General features: G+C 42.0%; 3 protein-coding genes and 1 long non-coding RNA gene across 4 annotated transcripts in view; all 4 read right to left on the minus strand.

Moving 5' to 3' along the window:
* The window catches only part of LOC147842349 (uncharacterized), a 736,864-nt gene that overhangs the window by 571,632 nt on the left and 142,366 nt on the right, over positions 1-22,866 (minus strand). The window lies entirely within an intron of this gene.
* Positions 8,381-9,199, minus strand: crygm2d1 (crystallin, gamma M2d1). The gene is given in 3 exon segments (NM_001020681.2): positions 8,381-8,700; positions 8,790-9,032; positions 9,134-9,199. Coding segments are annotated over 3 exon segments (528 nt in total). The 5' UTR covers positions 9,146-9,199; the 3' UTR covers positions 8,381-8,427.
* crygm2f (crystallin, gamma M2f) lies at positions 14,292-15,200 on the minus strand. Its single transcript, NM_001110106.1, is given in 3 exon segments — positions 14,292-14,599; positions 14,740-14,982; positions 15,164-15,200. Coding segments are annotated over 3 exon segments (525 nt in total). The 5' UTR covers positions 15,173-15,200; the 3' UTR covers positions 14,292-14,326.
* On the minus strand, positions 19,771-21,105 carry crygm5 (crystallin, gamma M5). Its single transcript, NM_001007058.2, has 3 exons — positions 21,077-21,105; positions 20,641-20,889; positions 19,771-20,554 (listed from the first exon to the last, which is right to left on the minus strand). Exons 1-3 carry the CDS (start codon positions 21,083-21,085, stop codon positions 20,279-20,281), a joined length of 534 nt encoding a protein of 177 aa, NP_001007059.1. The 5' UTR covers positions 21,086-21,105; the 3' UTR covers positions 19,771-20,278.

A 22,866-nucleotide genomic window follows, 5' to 3' on the forward strand; every position in this document is an offset into this window, starting at 1 on the left:
AGCTAAGGGACAGTCATTATGGCGACGGAGTATAGCACTTCCGTTCCCCTCCTCCTTACTTCTGTAACCTCGAACGTTCCCCTTCGGTTGGGGAACTCAAGTGCTATAAGTGGATTTGATCTTTGTGAAAATCCACGAAATGTGAGAACTATGGAAAGCGACGTAATGACTGCACCTTACCAACGCCCCCGATGAGGGGATAGTCAAGCAAGCGTGACGCACCCACATCATGGGAGGCGCGGTCCTCCAACGTGTCCCTGGCCGTAATTAATCCTACTTCAACAGAAGTCTTACGGATTTAGATATATTTTTTGGGAAGTCGGGGAAGCATCTAGATAATTCTAGGAAAATACGACAGTACGTTGGGAAGCGTGCAATCCCGATAGGGAGGACGCTGCGGAGGCCATCCGTTACCCAAGGGGGGATAGATGGCAGAATTTACATATGGACTAGCCCTAAAAAGGGGGAGTACGCATAGCAAAAGAGTGGTTAGCGGAGAGGGAAGACACGGGTCCGCCCGGGGGGGTGGGGGGGGACTTAACCGTGGCGGAATAAGCATATGGGATCGCCTAGTGAGGATCACGCATAGCAGCCACCTATACCCAAAACGCGGGCTGACCAGCGGGCAGACCTACAGCGTAGTGGGCCAGCAAGTGACTCCTCCGCTGAGTCAGTGCTGGGGGCCACGGAGGAATCTGCAGTGCTGACCTGACGGGGAACTTTACTGACAGATAAAAAGGCGCACGTATCTCTGTGTTAGGGAAAATGGTGCAGCAAGCGTGTCTCAACACCCTACCAAGTTGTTTCCTCAATCACCAAAGGGTTACCTAATACCCTTGAGGAAACCGGCTCCACTCGCAGATTGTAAAACTTTGCAAATGTGTTGGGTGTCGCCCAGCCCGCAGCAAGCCCCAGAGGATGCAACGCTCCGAGTTGAGTGTGCACGCACTCCCGGGGGACACGGCTGACCTCGACTCGAATAAGCGAGTGAAATGGCATCCACAATCCAGTGGGATAATCTTTGTTTCGATACGGCACTTCCCTGCTGCCGACCTCCATAACATACAAAGAGCTGCTCAGATGATCTAAAATTCTGAGTACGGTCCACATAATGCGCAGAGCGCGAACTGGACAAAGTAAAGAAAGGGCTGGGTCTGCCTCCTCTGGGGGCAGCGCTTGCAGGTTTACTACCTGATCTCTAAAGGGGGTGGTAGGAACCTTTGGCACATAACCCGGGCGGGGTTTCAGGATGACGTGAGAGTAATCCAGCCTGAATTCCAGGCACGAGTCACTGACCGAAAATGCCTCCAGGTCCCCGACCCTCTTGATGGAAGCCAACGCGACCAGCAGAGCTGTCTTCAGGGACAGAAATCTTAGAGATACTGATTCGAGTGGCTCAAAGGGATCTGCTCGCAAACTCGTGAGAACAAGGGCGAGATCCCAAGAGGGCATGAGAGGGGGGCGAGATGGATTAATTCGCCTAGCACCCCTAAGGAACCGGATGATGAGGTTATGCTTTCCCACGGTGCTGCCAGCTACCGCGTCATGATAAGCGGAGATGGCAGCCACGTAAACCTTGAGAGTGGAGGGCGACAGCCTGCTGTCCAACTTCTCTTGAAGGAAAGAGAGCACAACACTAATCTGGCAGTTTCGGGGGTCTTCTCTGCGAGAGACACACCATTCAGTGAATAGACTCCACTTCAGGGCGTAGGCGCGCCTCGTGGAGGGGGCTCTAGCCTGAGTGATGATATTAACCACCGCAGTCGGTAGGTTACCTAAGTCTTCCTCGCATCTAAGAACCACACGTGGAGGTTCCAAAGATCGGGGCGAGGGTGCCAGATGGTGCCCTGTCCCTGAGAGAGTAGGTCCTCTCTCAAAGGGATCCGCCAGGGGAGGGCCGTCGCGAGGAGTGAGAGCTCTGATATCCAGGTCCGGTTGGGCCAAAGGCCAATGAGCGTTCTCGGGGGAAGCAAACAGATCGATCTGGGCCTCCCCGAATCGCCCCCATATCAGCTGAACAGACTCGGGGTGGAGTCTCCACTCTCCAGGGCGTAACAGCTGTCGTGAGAGCGCATCGGCTGCACGATTGAGCGTGCCTGGAATGTGAATGGCGCGCAGTGATTTCAGCCGCGGGTGACTCCAGTGGAGCAGACGGCGGGCGAGCTGAGACATGCGGCGAGAGCGCATACCCCCATGCGGTTGATATACGCTGCCGCCGCCGAACTGTCCGTCCTGACCAGCACGTGTTGCCGCTCCAGCACCGGTAAAAAGCGGTGGAGAGCGAGGAACACTGCCAACAGCTCTAGGCAATTGATATGCCAATGCAACTGGGCACCCTTCCACAGGCCCGCAGCTGCATGCCAGCGACACACGGCCCCCCAACCCTTGTTGGAAGCATCCATTGAAACAACAACATGGCTGGACGCCTGTCCTAGAGGCACACCGGCCTGTAGGAATGAGGGGTCGTTTCAAGGGCTGAGTGCGCGGCGACACAGCGCAGTAACAGAGACCCGGTGTGTGCCCGCATGCCATAAGCGTCTTGGGACTCGATCGTGAAGCCAGTGCTGCAGTGGTCTCATATGGAGCAATCCGAGCGGCGTGACAGCGGCTGCGGATGCCATATGCCCCAGGAGCCTCTGAAAGAACTTCAGTGGGACCACTAGATTGCTGTCGAGCTCTCTCAGACAGTTCAGCAACAGGCGAGCGCGTTCCTCGGGGAGGTCACTACCATGGTGATCGAGTCCAGCTCGATCCTGAGAAAAGAGATCCTCTGCACGGGGGTGAGTTTGCTCTTTTCTAGGTTGACCTGAAGCCCCAGTAGACGGAGATGCCGAAGCACCTTGTCCCTGTGCATAATCAATTGCTCCCGCGAGTGGGCTAAAATCAGCCAGTCGTCGAGATAATTGAGTATGCGTATGCCCGCGAGCCGAAGAGGCGGTAAGGCACCCTCAGCGAGTTTGGTGAAGACCCGCGGAGACAGAGAGAGCCCGAAGGGGAGGACCTTGTACTCCCACACTCGACCCTCGAACGCAAACCGCAGAAATTGGTGGTGGCATAGAAGAATGGAGACATGGAAATACGCGTCCTTCAGGTCTATGGCTGCAAATCAATCCCGAGGACGAACGCATTGAAGAATGCGCCTCTGCGTGAGCATTTTGAATGGCAGCTTGTGCAAACAGCGGTTCAAAACTTGCAGATCTAGGATTGGTCGTGACCAAGTGTGCCGCAAGCCTACGTTTGAGTGAAGGTTTCGGCCGTTAGATCGCCCCCTGGGGGCTGGCTGCAGTACAAGTCATAAAGCCCGCCTCCTCCATGTTAATGAAGGAGACTTGAGCCCAAATAAAAAAAAATATTACACTTGCAATAAAATGTCCCGAAAGATAGTTCTGGTCGATTAAGGCACTGGTTATTGTGCTGAAATAGGTGCAGATCTTCATTTTTGTAAACAGTTTGTTTTTAGCAGTAATTTAATGCTGGGCGTGTCATCGTGATTGACAGCTGTGATTGACAGTTTCTCAAAGCGCTGCGTCTGAGCTTCGGCAGGAGACTGAAGTAGACTGAAATGTTATTATTCGATTTCTGTGTTATTTTACCATGACAAAATGAGTTCAGCAGTAAACTATAGTTTCTGACATACATGATCCTGGTGGAACACTGTTTATTTGCTAAGGTCAGGGCTTTTTTCGGGCTTTATTAGTTTGCTGATACACGCCTAGCCACCCAGATAGCAAAACACAGTTCCGGCTAGATTCTCGCCTGCCGGAGACTTATCCCTTAGAGCTCAGACTGACTAATGTTACCTCTGCTGGACCTACTCCAGATGCCTGGACTCACTACCCAATTCTAGCCCGAGTCAATCGAGCCAGATGCGGCGGTCGAGCGAGCCGGCGCTGCCGCATGCGAGCCGGAATCAACCCGCGACGCCGCGAGTAAGTTATGCGCTGCGGCCTGGAGCTGGCGCGATTGAATATATAAAACCCTCATATTTGTTAACGTTATTACATCCATTTGTGTTGATATGACAGCAAACGCATGCTGAGAAGTTCGGGGGGCGTGGTTGATTTTACATAAAGCGTTTGATTGGAAGCTCGACTCCGCTCATTTTCGCGGCTCCTCCTCTGGCTCCATCAGACAATCCTTCTGCGCATGTCTGGCTCCAATTTCAGCAGTCTTTTGCGACAGTTTGTGCCCGTCAAGCAGGCGTTTTGCCCTCAAGGCGTTCAATGGGAAAAAGGGCTGTCGCGTCGTCCATATTTTTTACAGTCATTGGTCGTGACCCACCGCTCTATTTGGGTACGATTAAGTATGGGCTGTAAAACCCACTCTCTATCTCGACTGGAGGAACTGGCTCGATTGCACCCTTCGCCAGGAGGGCAGCAATCTCCTCTCACAAGACAGGGGCGGACAGGGGGTTGACCCTGGAGAAATACACGCCCGTGAACTTGGGGGGCCATTTCGCAAACTGAATCGCGTAACCGAGTCTGATTGTGCATATGGCCACCGCGAGGGGCTGGCCCGCGCTAACCAGGCAGGCAGAGCCCTCGCTAATGTAGTCATTGCTACAATCGCTGACGTACCAGCGGTGGGGCAGCGCGGAGTGGGTGTGCTGATCCGGGAAGCACGAGGGTCCCGCGGAAGAGCTGGAGGAGAGCGATTCGCTCTGGCTCCGCACCCTGACTCTGGAGAGGGGGCTGGAGGGCTGGAGGGCTGAGGGAAGGGAGACCCCTCCCCAGCACTCATGAGCCACTGGCGAAGCACGTAGAATCTGCGAGCCGGAAGGCAGCGCGTCCCGGACTGGCAGAGTTTGTGCTGTCACATCCGGGGAAGGGGAAAAGTGCTCTTTTATTGATGTTTTGGTGGCACTGAAAAGTACCGTTGTAATCGGGGCCCCGCCCTCCAGTGGGGAAAGAGCAAGTTTCCTCTTCTCCGGATGGCCTGTCTCAGGGACGCTTTGCGGTCCGTTTACCGGACTTAACGGCGCTCTGGGCAGGGGGGGCTGCCTGCTATCGAGGTATACACCGCGCCCGCTTGGCCGGAGGCGCAGGCGGGGGCGTAGCAGCACTCGTTGGCGGCCGCCCTCGGCGAGGAGCAGCGGAGGTGGATGGCTCGGCGGGTGGAGTGGGCTTACGGCCGCGCCGATAGATGACATTGCCCATCGCATCCGACTGCTCTTTCACCGCCTTGAATTCCTGGGTGAATTCACTGACGGTGTCGCCGAACAGGCCAGCCTGGGATATGGGCGAGTCAAGAAAGCGAACTTTGTCAACATCGCGCATATCGGCCAGGTTTAGCCAGAGGTGGCGTTCCTGAACCACAAATGTGGACATCGTCCTCCCCAGTGCACACGCGGCGGACTTAGTAGTCCGAAGAACATAGTCGGTCGCGGTGCGCAGCTCATGTAGTAAGCCTGGGTTAGACCCGCCCTCGTGCAGCTCGGCCAGCGCCTGCGCTTGGTAGCGCTGGTAGGTGGCCATCGCGTGCAAAGCAGAAGCAGCCTGGCCCGCAGCCTTATAAGCTCTGGCTCCGAGGGAGGCAGACAACCTACAGGCTTTGGACGGGAGGCGGGGCAAACCCCGCCACGTAGAGGCGCCACGCGGACAAAGATTGACCACGATAGCGCGCTCTACTGACGGGATCGCCTCATACCCCCTGGCAGCTCCGTCGTCAAGGGCGGTGAGGGCGGAGGGCCAGGCTGCTCAGCACGGGCAGAGAAAAGTGCCCTCCAAGACTGCGTGAGCCTACTGTGCAATTCCGGGAAGAAGGGGACAAGAGGCTTCGAAGGCTTCGCCTTCTAGTCCTCTACGTAGCACCCATCTAGTCGGTCCAGCAGCGGAGCTGGGGGATGAACCAGCTCCAACCCCACGGCCGAAGCAGCCCGGGAAAGCACGGCTAACATGTCCGCTTCAGGATCTGATTTGACGGCACTCACCTGCCCGGAGGGGGCGAGCAGGTCCGGATCTTTGTCGGACAGTGAAAGCCCACCCTCCGATGCCGCAGAGGACATCTGATCTCCGGTGTCAGCGAGCGTGAGAGCTACCATCTGGTTAGACGGATCACTCCCGCTGCCCGAAGCTTGGATGAAGCGCCGTGAGGAGTGAGAGGTCCGCGAGCCCGTGGGCGGCGGATTATCTCCCACTGAACCCTCAGATCTGCCCGAGCGCCCGCTGCTTTTTTAGAACAGGAGGCAACTGGGGTGGCTCGCTTTCTTACGAAAGTTAGCCGCGATCTTAGCTGTGCAACAGTCATGGCATCGCAATGACGACATAAACCGCCCGCGAGCACCGCATTAACATGCTGGAGCCCCAAACATGCAATGCAGTGATCGTGTCCATCATCCGAAGCCAGGAAACCCCCCGCATCCAGAAACGCACAACCGGAGCGCCATCCTGAAAAGGACGTGCTGCACGACTGTGTTGCTCTTTTAGGAAAGTTGCAACAATACGCACTGCTCTGGAGGACCGGACCCAAAGAACCGCAGGCAAGGGAGAAACCCAGCTCGACCGTCTGCCGCCGCGAAAACCCACTCTGGACCGGGAGACACTCGTTCGCTCTGAAGTGCTGAATAGCAAGAGGAACCCTCATCGACTCTCTCAGAAAGGATCTGAAGCGAAAAGGATGGCGTTTGCTCGCTCCAGGTGTGCTTATATGCTGGGATAATTGGCAATGCAGCACACCTGCGCAAGCCTATGCTGCCAATTCATTTCATTCATTGACCCGTTCAATACTCTCCAGACAAGCGGCTTCTGATCCGAATCCTCCCATTTCGTGGATTTTCACAAAGATCAAATCCACTTATAGGACTGGAGTTCCCCAACCGAAGGGGAACATGGTAACTCCAAACAGAAACGTTGGCTGGCTTAGTAAGGACTAGAACCAGTGACGATCTTGCTATGAGGCAACAGTGCTAACAACGGAGCCACCGTGTCACCCATCTAGGAAAGGAGGAGGAGTAGGGATGGAAAGGGGGATTCTTCAAAACAAAGAAAGGTGTTATATGGAACTTAGGGTATTTATAGTGGCTCAGGAATCGTCTGATTGATAAATCATAAATTGAATAATGCGGGGCCGTCTGCAAGCAATCATAAGCACGTGATCCTCTCGAAGTTAGATTATAAATAAACTTCACTTTGTGAACTAATTTCATATGTAAATGCTCAGCAAGCTTGCGCAAATAGAGTAAAGTGGCACCTCTTGCACTTTCCACATGTTTAGACATGATATGAATGGCATTGTAAGCAACAATAGAGAACATACAGCAGAAAATGTTTTTTATTTAAAAATTATTTAACAGTACACAGATGTGGACACCATGTAATAAAGGTGTCAAATCAGGCACAAAACCACAGCTGGATATATGGAATTTGGGGTTTTCTATCATGTTATGCTATTTAAATAAGCTCAATTATTAAGAACAATGACATTACAATTTAATAACAATAAAGCTTGTTGTAGGAACAGTAACAGTAATTTCATAAATGTGGAATCTTATTAGCAATATGGGCCAATTTTGGAAAACACTCATTGTATTGGAAACAAAACACTGATTGTAACAACCTATAATTTCACTCATATCCTACTTCACATTGAATCAATTCAATTACAGTATATTCGTTACAGTATATCAACATATAAAATATAATAGCATAGGTTTAGTTACAATTATTCTTATTTTGTGTGAAAGCCGTGAATAATTATTTGTGCTGATATATTTGCTAAATGTACTTTATTATAATATGAATTCTTAACATATTTGAAAAAAATATACAAATATACTAGCTGGTTACATACCCAGACTTGCAATGAAATCTGACCACTGTTGCATAATGTCCTCATGTGGAATGCTGTTTTTTTGCTTAATAAAAACTCAATTTACCTAATATATTTTATTATTATTATTATTATTATTATTATTATTATTATTATTATTATTATCTGACCTCTCTGTATAAAGTTTTCTTACAAATATCTCTGGGATCACTTTCTGCCATCTTTCATTAATGATGTAATCAAGCAACAAATATTTGTAATGGGAGATAATAGCCACTGTTATTATATTGCTGTCAATCTACTGAAATTGCACTAAAGTTGTTTGGAGAAAATTGTCATAATGAATTAAACTTAATTTAAGTAAAATTAAATGTTTTTAATTATGAGGTTGTTTCCCAGCACTGTGGGTTGTACTCTCTGGGTTTCTGGGTAGTGGCAGGAAGGGCATCAACTGATTAAAAAGTATGTTAGAGTAATTAGTGGTTCCTCCTTTTGTAATAACCCCTGTTAAGGGAATAAACCAGATTACAGTGGGTGAGCTTTTTTAGTTCAGGTGTATTTTGTGTGCATTTGTCAGGTAAACGTATGTAGTATTCAATGTCAAAGCACAAAGTTGGTGACAATTTATTTTATTAAGACATTACTAGTACACTAGGGACACTAGTACCAGGAGTCCATGATACGCCTCATACTCATGAACCTCATGCCACCATAGTTGCTGAAGTTCCTGTACTGTCCAGGCCCAAAGTGCCACATCCTGCCTCTGTAGTGGGGCTGGTCATAAAAGAGCCAGTGGCCGTCCATCACATGGCAAGACTGGCAGTGAGACATGCGGTAACGGTCCTGGATGCTGTCACAGTCATCCATCATCTCGTACATCTGACCCATGAAGTTGTCCCTCTCGTAGATCCTCATTCTGTAGGATCCTCTGTACTGTAGTGAAACAGAAGTCAATTTAGTGTTATATTTTTATCAAAAAACAAATAAGCAAATAAATGCATACATAATAAAATAGATCTTACCATAGGGATCATACGGCAGGACCTGATGCAGTTGTTCATTCCAAACATAGACATGTAATCAGCATACTCTCCTCTCCTGAAGAAATATCCACTTCCCATGTAGTTGGGCTGATCGTACATCATCCAGCAGCCGCTCTCCACTCTGCAAGAGTGACAACGGTTCATGTAGGAGGAGAAGTCACCACAGTCTCCCATACACTCATAAGAGCGACCCTGGAAGTTCCTGTCCTCATAGAAGATGACCTGAAAATTCAAATTTATTGTTTTAGTTGTTTAAATTAAAACATTTAAATTCAAAAAAGTGTAGTTGACTGTATGTAAACTTTAGCAGCAATGATGTTTACCTTGCCCATCATGGTTGCGTTAGATGATCCTTGGTGGTTCCACAAAGGAGAATCTGAAGCCAATTCTGCTTGTTGACTGACTGCTGTCACCTGTACCTTTATACTAAACCAAGACTAAAGACTACACAGTAGCTATTGTTAGTCAATTCCTGACTGTGCAAGTTGGCATAGAGGCCAAAATAGAACCAAAAAACATTCTTTTGTCATTTTGCAGTCAATTGTTCTTTAGAATACTTCTGACCCTACATTTGTGGAAGAAATTTACTCTGTGTTTTGTACAAATGTTCAAATGTCTGTCTGGATGTTAAGTCTACTGAGCTTTCAGCATCTTTTTTGGAATAATATAATCTAATTGGCATATGTTTGAAAGATGTTCTCCAGTCATTAGTGAAATAAAATCCTTAGGCATAGTTGAATAATAAATGATCAGTACTTGGAAAAATATATCATGAGCCTCAAACCTCATTATTTTCTGTAAATCTTATTTAAACAAAAGATCATAGAAAAATATGAGTCAGAGCATAAAACTGACCACTACATAACACTCTGTATCATCAACAGCATTAGACTGGCCACAATGTTTCATAGCATATTAATAAACATAACGTACATAAACAAATTTCCTTATGTTCTAAGTTTGAGTTGGTTTAAAATATTTCCTGTATACCCACATTACAAAGTGCTAATGTAATTTATAGTAAATACTATTATGTATTTGAACCACAATACATGCCCAAATATCTAAAAAATCCTAAATAAAAGCTATTTTATAGTTAAGATATGTCTTTTGTTAAGTTTTTCCTTAAAACAAGCAAAATAATCGTATTATGAAATGGAAAAGAAGATTATTTTGTAGTAAAGTACTTGATTTAGTCTGATGTGGTAACTGTACAGTTGATATGGTAACACAACAACTTTTATTCATTCATTCATTCATTTGTTTACTTTTCGGCTAAGTCCATGTATTAATAAGGGGTCACTACAGTGGAATGAATCGCCAACTTATCCAGTTTTACGTAGCGGATGCCCTTACAGCCACAACCCAACACTAGAAAACACCTATACATTCTTGCATTCACACACATACACTATGACCAATTTAGCTTATTCAATTCACCTATAACATATGTCTTTGGCCTGTGGGGAAAACCTGAGCACACGGAGGAAACCCATGCCAACATGAGGAGAACATACAAACTCCTCACAAAAATTTCAAATGACCCAGCTGGCGCTCGAACCAGCAACCTTCTTGCTGTGAGGTGATTGTGATACCCACTGGGCCGCCGTGACGCCCAACACAACAACTATAAGGATATAAATAATTCACCCATTATTACCAAATCATCCTTTCTACTACATGGTATATTATACTACAGTACACCACAGTTTACTATTCAGCAACTCTGAGATATAAACAAGTAACTCGTGGAATCAAATCTCATATCTCATTACAGCTTGTCAGAACGATAAATATAGGAAAGACAGATTATAAATTCATTTAGCTGATTAAATAAATTTATTAATCCATTGAATTATAGTTTAGCCTGTATTTGGACAACACACAACTTAAGCAAAGTTGTCCAATCATCTTTGTTTTCACTGCACGACTCAAGGGAAGTGTTCAGTTGCTGCTGTTCACACTACACAATGGATCAGTGACAAGTGAATACACACAGACTGACTACAAGTACTGATTTGCTTCCAATTCTGGGCATTTGTCTGCTATTTAACAACCTGTTGGCATGGCTAGGTTAGGCTAGGTTATCATATTGCTAGCAGAGCACATTTGCTCCTAGCTAATGTGACTTTCTACAAAACTTAAATTCAAGCAATTATCATTTGGCAAGGCATATGATCAATTTGTTAAAACAACAAAGTATAATTTTGATGGCCCTTTTGAGTATTAGTAGACTGTCTGCTTAATATCTGTTGATACTGGTCCTTCAACAGACATTTAAACGACTATAACTTTGTAAGTACATGTCAACTTACACTAACCCTAACCGTAACCCCAAACTAACAGTCTACTTGTAATCTAATGAGAATTAGTTGGCATGTAGATCAAATGTAACTTAAATTCAACAAACAAACCATCAAAATAAAGTGTGACTATAACATCAGAAACTGACAGGAGCATGACAGCATTACTATTCATAACCCTTGCAAAAAAGGTAGAAACAGAGCAGACCAATTCATAGGGTTGCAAATAGCATGTAAACACTTTCTGGAGAAGATTTTGCACTTACCTTATCCACATATCTTCTGTGTAAGAATTAGAGAACAATTTAAACATATTGTCTCATATTAAAGATTTTAACATGCTTATGTCCTTATGATCGTCTTTTGTATATCCTCCTTAGTCTTCTTTACAAAAAAATAAAAAATAACAGCCAAATCTGCAGACCAACATTACCTATACAAATAAGATTAATAGAGTGAAGTAGAATGGACTAGTGAGGAGAAACCCAATCTCATATGGAAATGTAACTATTCACGTATTGTTAGAAAGTTGGCTAAATCAAATTATTTCATTCAAATAAAAATATACTGTGAGCTGACTGAGTCTGTTTTTGGAATGTCTGTGAAACAAAGCACACATTTATTGAACTTTGCGAACAGTAGGAGGGCAAATTAAAACCCAATCAATCCCAATTCTACCTCTTAGCCCTTCCCCTTACCCCTACCCCTTGTTTTGCAAGTTCAAGTCAAGGGGTAGGGGTGTCCCAATTCTCTTTAACTTGAAGGCGTAGGGCTAAGGCGAAGGGGTGAATAACCCTTCGAACTAAGATTTTTCATGACCACACTCGAAACCAAGGGGAAAGAAAATTTCCCAGAAAACACCAGCCACAATGGCAGTATTGCTGAACCTGGAAGTAAGGAGATGCACAAATTAGTATTTTTTGTCATTATTAAGAATTTTTACACCAAACAAGCATGTTTTAATATATTCATAACCGCGTTCGTGTTTTACCGTTATGCTTAAAAAAAATTAATAATAACTTATGTGCAGAAGTTCCACAACATTCTGTCACTCGATGACACTCGAATACCTTGTCAGAAAAGTCTAGTGGCTGGGAATGAGCTTTTTACAGTGCCTGCTATTATGTTAATGTTGTTTTTGGTGTTTTTACAAAGATGAATATGGCCACTCTATAAATGCACAGTATAACCATGATCTTATTGCCACATTAGATCGTTATGATAACATAATATATGCCTTCAGCGATTTCCTGATAAGAAATACAAAAAATAACGCACCTAAAACAACTACAGCAGTCGCGATCGTCTGATCTCATTTGAAGCAATAGATCACGATGACATATGATGATGTATGGAGGTGCTGCTGTCCCATTTTTTAGGGGTGAATTTTGAAGCCCTTCCCCTTCACACTTGGTTTTAAGGGCCAAGGGGAAAGGGTAGGGGAACAAAAATAGAATTGGGATTGGGCCTTAACTTTCTTTCTGTGGGGTGGAGACAACGTTTTCCCAACAAACAAAATACATTTTAATATCTATGTGGACTATGTAAAGAAATCTGTAATTTTAAAAAGACTAAACAATTGAAGATTAAAATAAAATTATCTATTTTATTTCATTGAAAATTGTTGATTTTCTATGGTGTTAACATTTTTATCGACATTTGGTATTTGAACACTGATTTATTTAAAACAGAAAAAAGAAGTTAACAGTGATTTAGGGGTTAACATTTAACCTTATTAAAGTAAATGAAATGCCAAATTGAAGTAAACTTGAGAACTTGCCTTATTTTGAAGTCAAAGGAAAGATTTTGGAGACCTAAAAAAACACAAACAAAAGAGTGGCAAAATTTAGAAACCTAAATTCTAGTTGATACATTAATTAAAGTAGTCCAAATGTATTTATTATTCTGTCTAAGGTGTAGGACAAAGAAAAGTTTGTCAATCAAAATGTTCAGTCTGAACAGTACTGTCCTCATTCATCTGTCAAAATGTGTAACTCCATATTTGTAATTGGCTCTGTGCACACTGTTTGTGCAGAAATCATTACGTCATTGATACATTCGCGGAAAAAAGGTTCAGAGAGAGAGCGATGTTGTTGTGAGGCATGGTTTTGGATGGTGATTTGCTTTAAGAGCTATCAGGCTAATGTCAACATTTTCCAATTTCTCCTATTGTACCTTTAATGCAACTTACCTTTTTATCCTGTTAAAAACAAATACTGTATGAGAGTTGTGAGTTGAATCCAGATTTGTGTTTGGGTCACTTCACTGTTGTTGTGGCAAATTTTTCAATATTTTATTTGGCTCAGTGGGTAGCACTGTCGCCTCACAGCAAGAAGGTCGCTTGCTCAAGTCCCAGCTGGGTCAGTTGGCATTTCTGTGTGGAGTTTGCATATTCACCCCATGTTCGAGTGGGTTCTTGCTCCGGTTTCCCCCACTTTCCAAAGGCTATAGGTGAATTGAATAATCTAAATTGGTCATGGTGTATATGTGTATACGTGTGTGTGTGTGTGTGTGTGTGTGTGTGTGTGTGTGTGTGTGTGTGTGTGTGTGATGTTTCCCAGTACTAGGTTGCAGAAGGACATCCGCTGCGTAATACATGCTGTAATAGTTGGTGATTTGTTCCACTGAGGTGATCTCTGAATAGACTATAGGCACTACACATGGAAAATACACTAAAACTAAAGAGAAAAGAAACGACCATGAAATCAATTTGCTAGCCATATGCCTAACCTTTCTATTTTTTGTGATGTATATTTACTTCTGTCTTAATCCTCCATCCATTCAAATACCGGTGTCCAGTTGTCTTTTTCACAAAACAAATTACAATTTAGTACTGCCTTCATAAACATGCATCAGTTTAGCCTACAGTATACTGTACAATGGTTAGTGACCATTAAGTCTTTTTATATATGTGTAATAATAAAAAATATTATTATTATTTAATTTTGTTATTTATATTGTTATTTATTCATTTAGTTAGTGCACATAACACTTTGGTGCATGGAAGTGATGTTTGTAAATATACCTTTGCTTTCAGTATAAAGACTGAACTTTAATCATTTAATTAGTCATACAAAATTGGCATGAAAAATAGAAATTGAGTGTTTGTGTTGTAAAATACCTTAATGAACTAAAATAAAAATGACTGAATAGTTAAGATAAACAATCAGGCAAATAATTAATTGAAACAAATTTTAATAAAACCTTGGAACATTAGTAACAGGAATCCGTAATCCGTCTCATGCTCATAAATCTCATGCCTCCCATATCTCTGAAGCTTCTGTACTCTCCAGGCCTGAAGTACCACATCCTGCCTCTGTAGTGGGCCTGCTCAAACATGAGCCAGTGGCCGTCCATCACATGACAGGACTGGCAGTGAGACATGCGGTAACGGTCCTGGATGCTGTCACAGTCATCCATCATCTCGTACATCTGACCCGTGAAGTTCTCCCTCTCATAGATTTTCATTCTATAGGACCCCCTGTGCTGTAGTTTAAAAAGAAGTCAGTCATACAGTATTTAAGTTGCACAATTAGAAAATCTGAGAGAAAAATATGTTAATGAGTTTGTTATCATAACCCTTTAAAGTTATAAGAACATTTGCAAATTCATTAAAATAGACTCACCATAGGGATCATACGACAGGACCTGATGCAGTCATTCATTCCAAACATAGACATGTAATCATCATAGTCTCCCCTCCTAAAGAAATACTGATTTCCCATGTAGTTGGAACGATCATACATCATAAAGCAGCCACTCTCCACTCTGCAAGAGTGACAGCGGCTCATGTGAGGGGACATGTCAGCACAGTCTCCAGTGCACTCATAAGAGCGACCCTGGAAGTTTCTTTCCTCGTAGAAGATGACCTAAAAAGACAAAGTTAGTAATTTAGTCACAAAAACAACTATTTGCTCAAATGTTTTCATTAGCTAAGTTATCATTAATCTTATTTATCTATCCATACATATCCATGTAAATATTTTCTTTATCCATCTAAACCGTTGTTCAGTTAATAGGTTATTGAAGCTGTTAGACTGCATAACTTACTCTCCCCATAGTCACAGTTTTGCTTGTTGCTCCTCAGGACCGTGTGGTTGTGCCAGCTACACTGACACAGTCCATTTAAAGCGCTCACTTTTATACCAAAGAATATGTACCCTGCATTGTGGGTAAGCTCCTGACCCAGCAAAATACATGGTGGCTCTCCATGCAAAGTGAGATCCATAGGGATATTTGTCAGCATGACTGGTACAGTAAGTGTGCCACACAGTTTACATTTTTACTTTTTTTTTTCTCTCTCTTGCATCTCTGGATTTTTCTATTTTGCACTCAAGTTTAGATTGGCTGTCTATTTCCTCTATAATCTGTGCTACGCAAGCTTCTAGTTTAGTATTCTCCTGGTGCAATCCGGTTATATCAAATGTTATTTCTTTCACTTGCTATTTAATTATATTGTATATTGATTTGTTTTATGCAAATCATTATGTTAAAATTGCTTGGTGGTGAGTTTCAGAATAGCTTTGTCCTGTTTTGGGACACTTCTTTATCTTGAAATGAAACTGTTAACTCATGTTAACTAACATGATGTTGCATAAACAACTTGCATGATATAATATTCCATACATTTTCGGCATTTATGCTGGCAGTTAGCTCTCTGCAACTCTCACATGGTCGCCCACTGAAGCTAAGCAGGGCAGCCCGGTCAGTACCTGGATGGTTAGTGAAACCAGCAGGGGGTGTTTAACCTGTGGTCTGTGTGGATCCTCATGCCCCAACATTTTGATAGGGACTCTATACTTCTTCCTGACTCTGATGGGATGTAGCTGAAAGGGCATCCGCTGTGTAAAACATATGCTGGATAAGTTGGCGGTTCATTTCGCTGTGGTGACATCAGATTAATTAGGGGACTAAGCCGAAAAGAAAATGATTGAATTAATGAATTTCTTCAGCTGGCTACTAGATGATCAGGCACTCAGACACTGTTAAGGAGGTTTATGAGGACTTGGCTTGTGTACTCATAATTCAAATGCTTAAAAATCATACTTAATTTGCTATTTTGATAATTAGGGCCTAGGGATAAAGCCATATAATAAGAGTTTGGAGTATAAAACAGTATAAAAATGTTTTTACAGTATAAAATACATTACACCTATAGAGTCATCATAAACCACATATTCAATTGTCTATGTGTGTGCGTGCGTATTTTGCATGTTTTTGTAAAATGTATACTACTGCACAAAAATATTTCCATATTGATGATACTTCCTTTTACCTGTGATGTAACACTTTCATTGATAATCCTCCCAAGCCAAATAGTGAGCCCTATTACTTTGCATGTTTAAGAAAGGTGTTGTTGTCATCCTCTGTGCTTGACAATCATCTTTTTTTTATATGGACCAGATAAAAGATTATGTAGACTTCAGGATAAGGAGAGACAAATAGGCTAACATGCATTGGTGCCTCTCTTCTTATGTTGTCATTTTGGGAAGTGTTTGAAAGTTTTGCATTTGTGGTTTACGTGCATTGGATGTGTCTTTAAACCAGATTTAAACTAACAGACTGTGTCTGCTAGTTCTGACCTAAAGTTAATTAATGTGAAGGATTCAAATGATGATAGTTCCTTTTACCTGTGACATGTCCCCTCCCATTCGAGGGTTGTCCCCCCCTCAAAAAAAATTAATTATTTAAAAAAACCTCTCAATTGTGAAAATATAAATATACCTAAAATAATTTGTTAAGTAGAAAGAAAACCGAATTCATCATTTAAAATGCATTTAGAAACAGTTGAGCTCCCCCTCCCCTTCTTTAGAGTGGTTCGGTCCACTGCATGCTTAGCCAGCTCTTCTCACCTACTCACACACAAGCACACCTCAGGTGTGCGGCTGCGGCTAAGTAAATGTTGAATTTCGGTAAGTAAGTAGGATATATTATCCAACTTAAATAAAGTGATTCTCTTCAATGTAGTTAATAAAGACTCATTCATAAATTATTTGCAGCAAAAATGTTGATTGCTGACGTAATTGTTCATGAATCTGCTGTATTAGCGGTAAAAATTACTTATTTAGTTAGTGTTAGCTTGTTGCAACGCCAAAGCCGTTTCCCATGCATTGTTTTATTTGTGACGACTTGGCATAATGTTAAGTTAACATTAACGACCACAATTAGCATATTGTTTAGCTGTGTATTTGCTAAATGAGCACTGTGCTACGCCCAGTTTAACCCCACTGCATTTTTGTATAATCAGTTTCTATTCTGTTCTTAAGTGACTCAATTAATTTGAAATAAAAAAATGTCCTTGTTTATATTGTTGTTATTTTTTTAATGATAGTTTTACATTCTTTATGTAAAGCACTTTGCACATTTGCACTTTGCACATTACCATTGTGTATAAAATGTGCTACAGTATAAATAAACTTGCCTGGCAGTGTCATGCATTAGAGAAAATTGACAGAAAATGGACATAAGATAATTTTTCAGTGCAGCTAAACGCCAAGTACAAAAAGTTCACATATTAAGCAATTTGGCTTTCAGAATGAGTGCTTAAGAAAATGCTAATGTCACAATATCAATAACAGGCAGAGGAGAAAGAAATGATTGAGGAACAGGCAGAGCAGGGTCAGTCAGATGTACAGTGTCAGGTAAGGGTGTTGTGCTTTATTGAAGGGATAATGACACTTCTTTTGGGGTTGAACATTTTTTTAAAATGTTTTTGGAGTTGTGGCTGTTTAGCAGATACACTTCACATGCTCGCCTATTTACAATATGATCGGTCAATTTAACAAGTGTAATGTAAACTAGTTATTATGAGTATGGAAAATGTCTTTTCCTGCATTTATTCTGCTTCAGGAGTCAGTCTGTTGACTGTAAACAACACAACAAACAATGCAATAAATAGTTTTTCAAGAAAAAAATTGCTTTATCTTTGAACCTGATAAAAATTTTGAAAAACAATCATAATGATGTAGTCTCCATGCTATAATAATAATGATGAAACCATTTTTAACTGCGGGGACAAGTCTTTAGTATTACAATTTGGCTGTATTATTTGTGTCACCTTCAAAAAAATGCTCGAAAGAAATTTTATATTTATTGTCCCCCCTTACAGTTAAATCAGATTTACGCCCATGCAGGATGCTGGGACAACAACCAGGCACCCACATCTCCTATCATTGGAAAGTGAGAAATGCATTTGGTGAAACTTTGTAAACACTTGTTTGTGTTTGTAATACACAGATACTGTAAGTTCCATGTTGGGAAAGGAAGGGTGGGTCACACTGTGTGTGCACCTTCTACTACACACAGCTTGTCACAACATTACACTGCACACGACAAGCAACAGACCAGAAGTCATTCATTTCCAATGGATAGTAGTCTGAGAGCTGCGTGAAGTTTAGATCATCTCTGTATGCAGAAAATTCGGATCTGATATGAGTTGGTCGACCAAATGTGATGTAATCCAGTGTTGTGCAAGTAGGTGTGCAAGGGATGAGAAATAATGTTTTCTTCCGTTATTTTTCGGATCAGAAAAAAAGTCTATTTTAAAAAAACATTTATATTCAGAAATGAGTGATTAAAAAAATATTTCCACATTCTCTCCAAAAAAGTTTTAGCGGCCTATAAGTTTCTAGTGTTCATTCAATCAACCATGGTAAAGCAAGAGAATAAAAGCTCTTGCTTTTGCACTCCTTTATTTCGGACTCAGCGAGAATCAGCTTCTTTCCTATGGTGCACAACAAAACAAAAAATTATATGTGACTGCCATAAGGGGGCATATTCCAACAGTCGTGTCCAAATGTTGTGTGCAGTGGAAAGGCGGTTTAAGAGTGGAAGAAGGGCTGATTTGTAATCTCCCCCTCATCAGAATAGGATCCTTTCAGTGGACACTCCATAAAATTAAGTCATGAGTATCCAGCATGCCTAGTTAGAGCTTAGAAGGCTCTGTTCTTAGTCTGAGGACTATGAGAAATTAACAGATCAACCAAGATCTGATTCTCCAGTAGCTCTGTTGAAACACAGATCAACTTTTCGTAGTTGTAACTACAGTACTGCGCCACTGCATTGCCCTATTGCCAATTTAGTTTTTTCAATTCACCTATACCACATGCCTGTGGACTGTGGGGGAAACCGGAGCACCCAGAGGAAACCCACGCCAACATGTGGAGAACATGCAAACTCAGAAATGCCAACTGACCCAGCCAGGGCTCAAACCAGTAGCCTTCTTGCTGTGAGGCAATTGTGCTACCCACTGTGTCACCGTGATGGTGTCTTTCTTCCAGAAATAGATGACATTATTGTATGTGTGCAAATCATTGTATCATCAGTTAGTGGTTCCCAATCTTTTTCTGCTGAAGGGAGCCCTTTGATAATACTGGAACCATTTTCAAGCTCCTAACCCTCATTTTTCTAATTGCACCCACCTGATGATAATTTTTATTTTAATAAAATTGAAACTAATACAAATTAATTTCATTCAAATCTAAGTATTGATCATTATTATTTAGGTCTTCATTCATACATAATTGAAATCATAATATCCTAATGTGATGATCAAGAAGCAATGTTATTATTATTATCACTACTACTAATAATAATTCTGAAAACTTGCTGAAAACAGGAATATACATGCACATACATAAAGACACTCTCAGACATTACAGTGATTGAAAATTTGTATTTATTTGAAAGATTGTAATGAAGACAGTACTAAATAACAACCAGGAGTTTAGCTTTGTGTCTTTATGAAGCATCAAACAACACTTGAGGATTGATGTTGCATTGGATCGCTATATCTGGTTGTTTGCTTGAATGACCTTTAGGTTCATTGTCACTGACAGTGCTTTCACAAGCTTGCCCATGCTTAAAGAACCACAAATCATATTATTTCTAGCTTTCTGCAGCTTCCTGCAGTACTCCATTCTGATCCTTTAATTAATTGTGCTTAAATGAGTACTGAAAGATATTTTGAGGTTTTCAAAAAGTCAAATTGATATTTGGCGTTTAATTATTTTCTTACGCTTCAAGTAACTAATAGGCATCATAATAGCATGTGGTCTTATATCACAAGACTTTTGTTTCCACTGATAAATGTGATATTTGGCATTATGCTTTCATTTTTTGTTTTGTTTTCTTGAAAATCTTCACCTGAATCAACTGTAATTTTCTTTAACAGGATTCCATGATGCGTCTGACGGAAGCAATTTTCAGTGAGCCTAGACCCATATCACTGAAGGTACTGTATTCCCCAGGCCTGATGTATATCATTCTGCCCTCAAAATTGGGCCTTTCGTACAGAAGCCAGTGGCCGTGTGTAACATTGCATGACTGGCAGTCAGACATATAAAAGCGTTCCTGGATTGACTCACAGTCATCCATCAGCTCGTATTTTTGTCCGACAAAGTTCTCCTTTTCAAAGATTCTCATTCTAAATGTTCCTTTATGCTGAAAGGAAAATGTTGAATAATTTAGTAATTTAATGCCATCAATTTACTTGATAATATAAATAAATATAGTAAGTTTAGAATTACCATTGGAATCATTTTGCAAGATTTGATGCAGTCGCTCGTGCTCATACCCATGATTCGCTTGTTATCATGATAATCTCCTCTTCTCACTAGCATTTGGTGACCTATAAAGTTGGAGTGCTCATAGACCATGAAACAGCCGCTTTCCACTCTACAAGAGCAGCAGCGGCTCAGGTATGCGGTCAACTCAGGACAGTCACCACTGCTCTCGAAGTTACGACCCTGGAAGTTTCTGTCCTCATAGAATATTATCTGGAAAGACACAATGCTACATGCTTACAACAGAATAGTTCTCTTTACTTCACAAGTTTATTTGAAAGCACAATGTCTTTGTATTCCTCGGTTTACAGCTGACATTGTTAAATCAGTCTGGTTATAGTAGTAATCCAGTTCAAAGCAATTAATATCATTTGTTATAATCAGCATAGAAAGCTCTTACCTTTCCCATGATTTAGCATTTGTTCTATAGTGTCCGTGTTTTACTGTGTTGCTTTTATACTCAACTTGATTGCTAAAAATCTATAGCCTATTGTTTGAACTTCTTACTCAGCAATCCTATTTTTTCTAAACCAGTCTACAAGTAGTTACCAGAACCATTTGCACATGAACCGGTGCCAGCTGTGGCTTTTTCTCGGTTGTTGGACAGATAGAGAGCTGATATTCTGGTGTTTCAGTTGCTGTACAACTGACTAAATCATTCATTAGAGGCACACACATTTAAGAAGTAGACTGTCTTTAAATACTAGGAAATTAAATCACAGAGCAGAGGCCTAGTTTTGTAAACAAATAAACATGTAAACAATTTAGAATATCAAAGAGAAATGAACAAAAAATATATTAAAACAAAACCAGGATGTAAAATTATTTTAACTCCTTAACTCCTCTTTAACAGGTCTTAATTTTCCTTTGCTCATGTATGGCTAACCAATCTGGCCATTAACACCCATGCAATCACCAACAAACCCAATCTCAATAAAACCTTTAACCTTTTGTTTTCAAAAATACAACTTAATTGTGTTTCTTGCAGTAACTTTTTCCTTAAAAGTTCTCAATTTATTTACTGCTGAAGATACTGACCCTTACAGCAGGGGTCTGATGCATCTGATACTTACATCAAGAAGATTGCTGGTTCGAGCTTTGGCTGGGTCAGTTGGGATTTCTGTGTGAAGTTTTCATGTTCTCCCTGTGTTTGCGTGAGTTTCCTCTGGGTGCTCCGATTTCCTCCACAAGTACAAAGACATTCGGTATTGGTGAATTGGGAAGGCTAAATGTGGCGACCCCAGAATAATAAAGGGACTAAGCCGAAAAGAAAATGAATGAATTATTAGTATTATATTATTAAATGTATAAACTTTTAAATGAAAATCTTTTCCAATTGGGATATTTGAAAAAAATCCTTAGCATTTAGCCCTGTATAAGTCTAAAACCCTAACCCTGTAACAAATTGAGTAAACTTGTTGAGATCATTTTTTATAGTCATGCATATAGTTAATTTGCTTAGTCATTTTAAAGCAACTGGTTTACTCATTTTTTTAAGGAGTCAACTAATTGATTTAAAAGCAATTAGTTTCAGTCAACTAATCAGTTTTTACATTGTAGGTTAAGTATAGGCATAGGCTGCATCTAAAATTACATACTTCCCTACTATGTGAAAAACTGTATGTGATTAAAGTTGTATGTCCGAGGTCATAGTATCCAGAAATCTGTAGGTAAGAAGTACCTGGATGACCTACAACTTATGGAAAGATTCTGTAGTGCGCATCCAATTGATGCTATTCTATCCCATGATGCCACACAAGAGAATCAATGACTGTAAAAAATATGGACGACGCGACAGCCTTTTTTCCCATTAAACGCCTTGAGGGCAAAACGCCTGCTTGACGGGCACAAACTGTCGCAAAAGACTGCTGAAATTGGAGCCTTGACATGCGCAGAAGGACTGTCTGATGGAGCCAGAGGAGGAGCCGCGAAAATGAGCGGAGTCGAGCTTCCAACCAAACGCTTTATGTAAAATCAACCACGCCCCCCCGAACTTCTCAGCATGCGTTTGCTGTCATATCAACACAAATGGATGTAATAACGTTAACAAATATGAGGGTTTTATATATTCAATCGCGCCAGCTCCGGACCGCAGCGCATAACCTACTCGCAGCGTTGCGGGCTGATTCTGGCTCGCATGCGGCAGCGCCGGCTCGCTTGGCCGCCGCATCTGGCTTGATTGACTCGGGC

Source organism: Danio rerio, chromosome 9 (assembly GCF_052040795.2).
Source record: "Danio rerio strain M-AB ecotype USA chromosome 9, GRCz13ab, whole genome shotgun sequence".
NCBI lineage: Eukaryota > Metazoa > Chordata > Actinopteri > Cypriniformes > Danionidae > Danio > Danio rerio.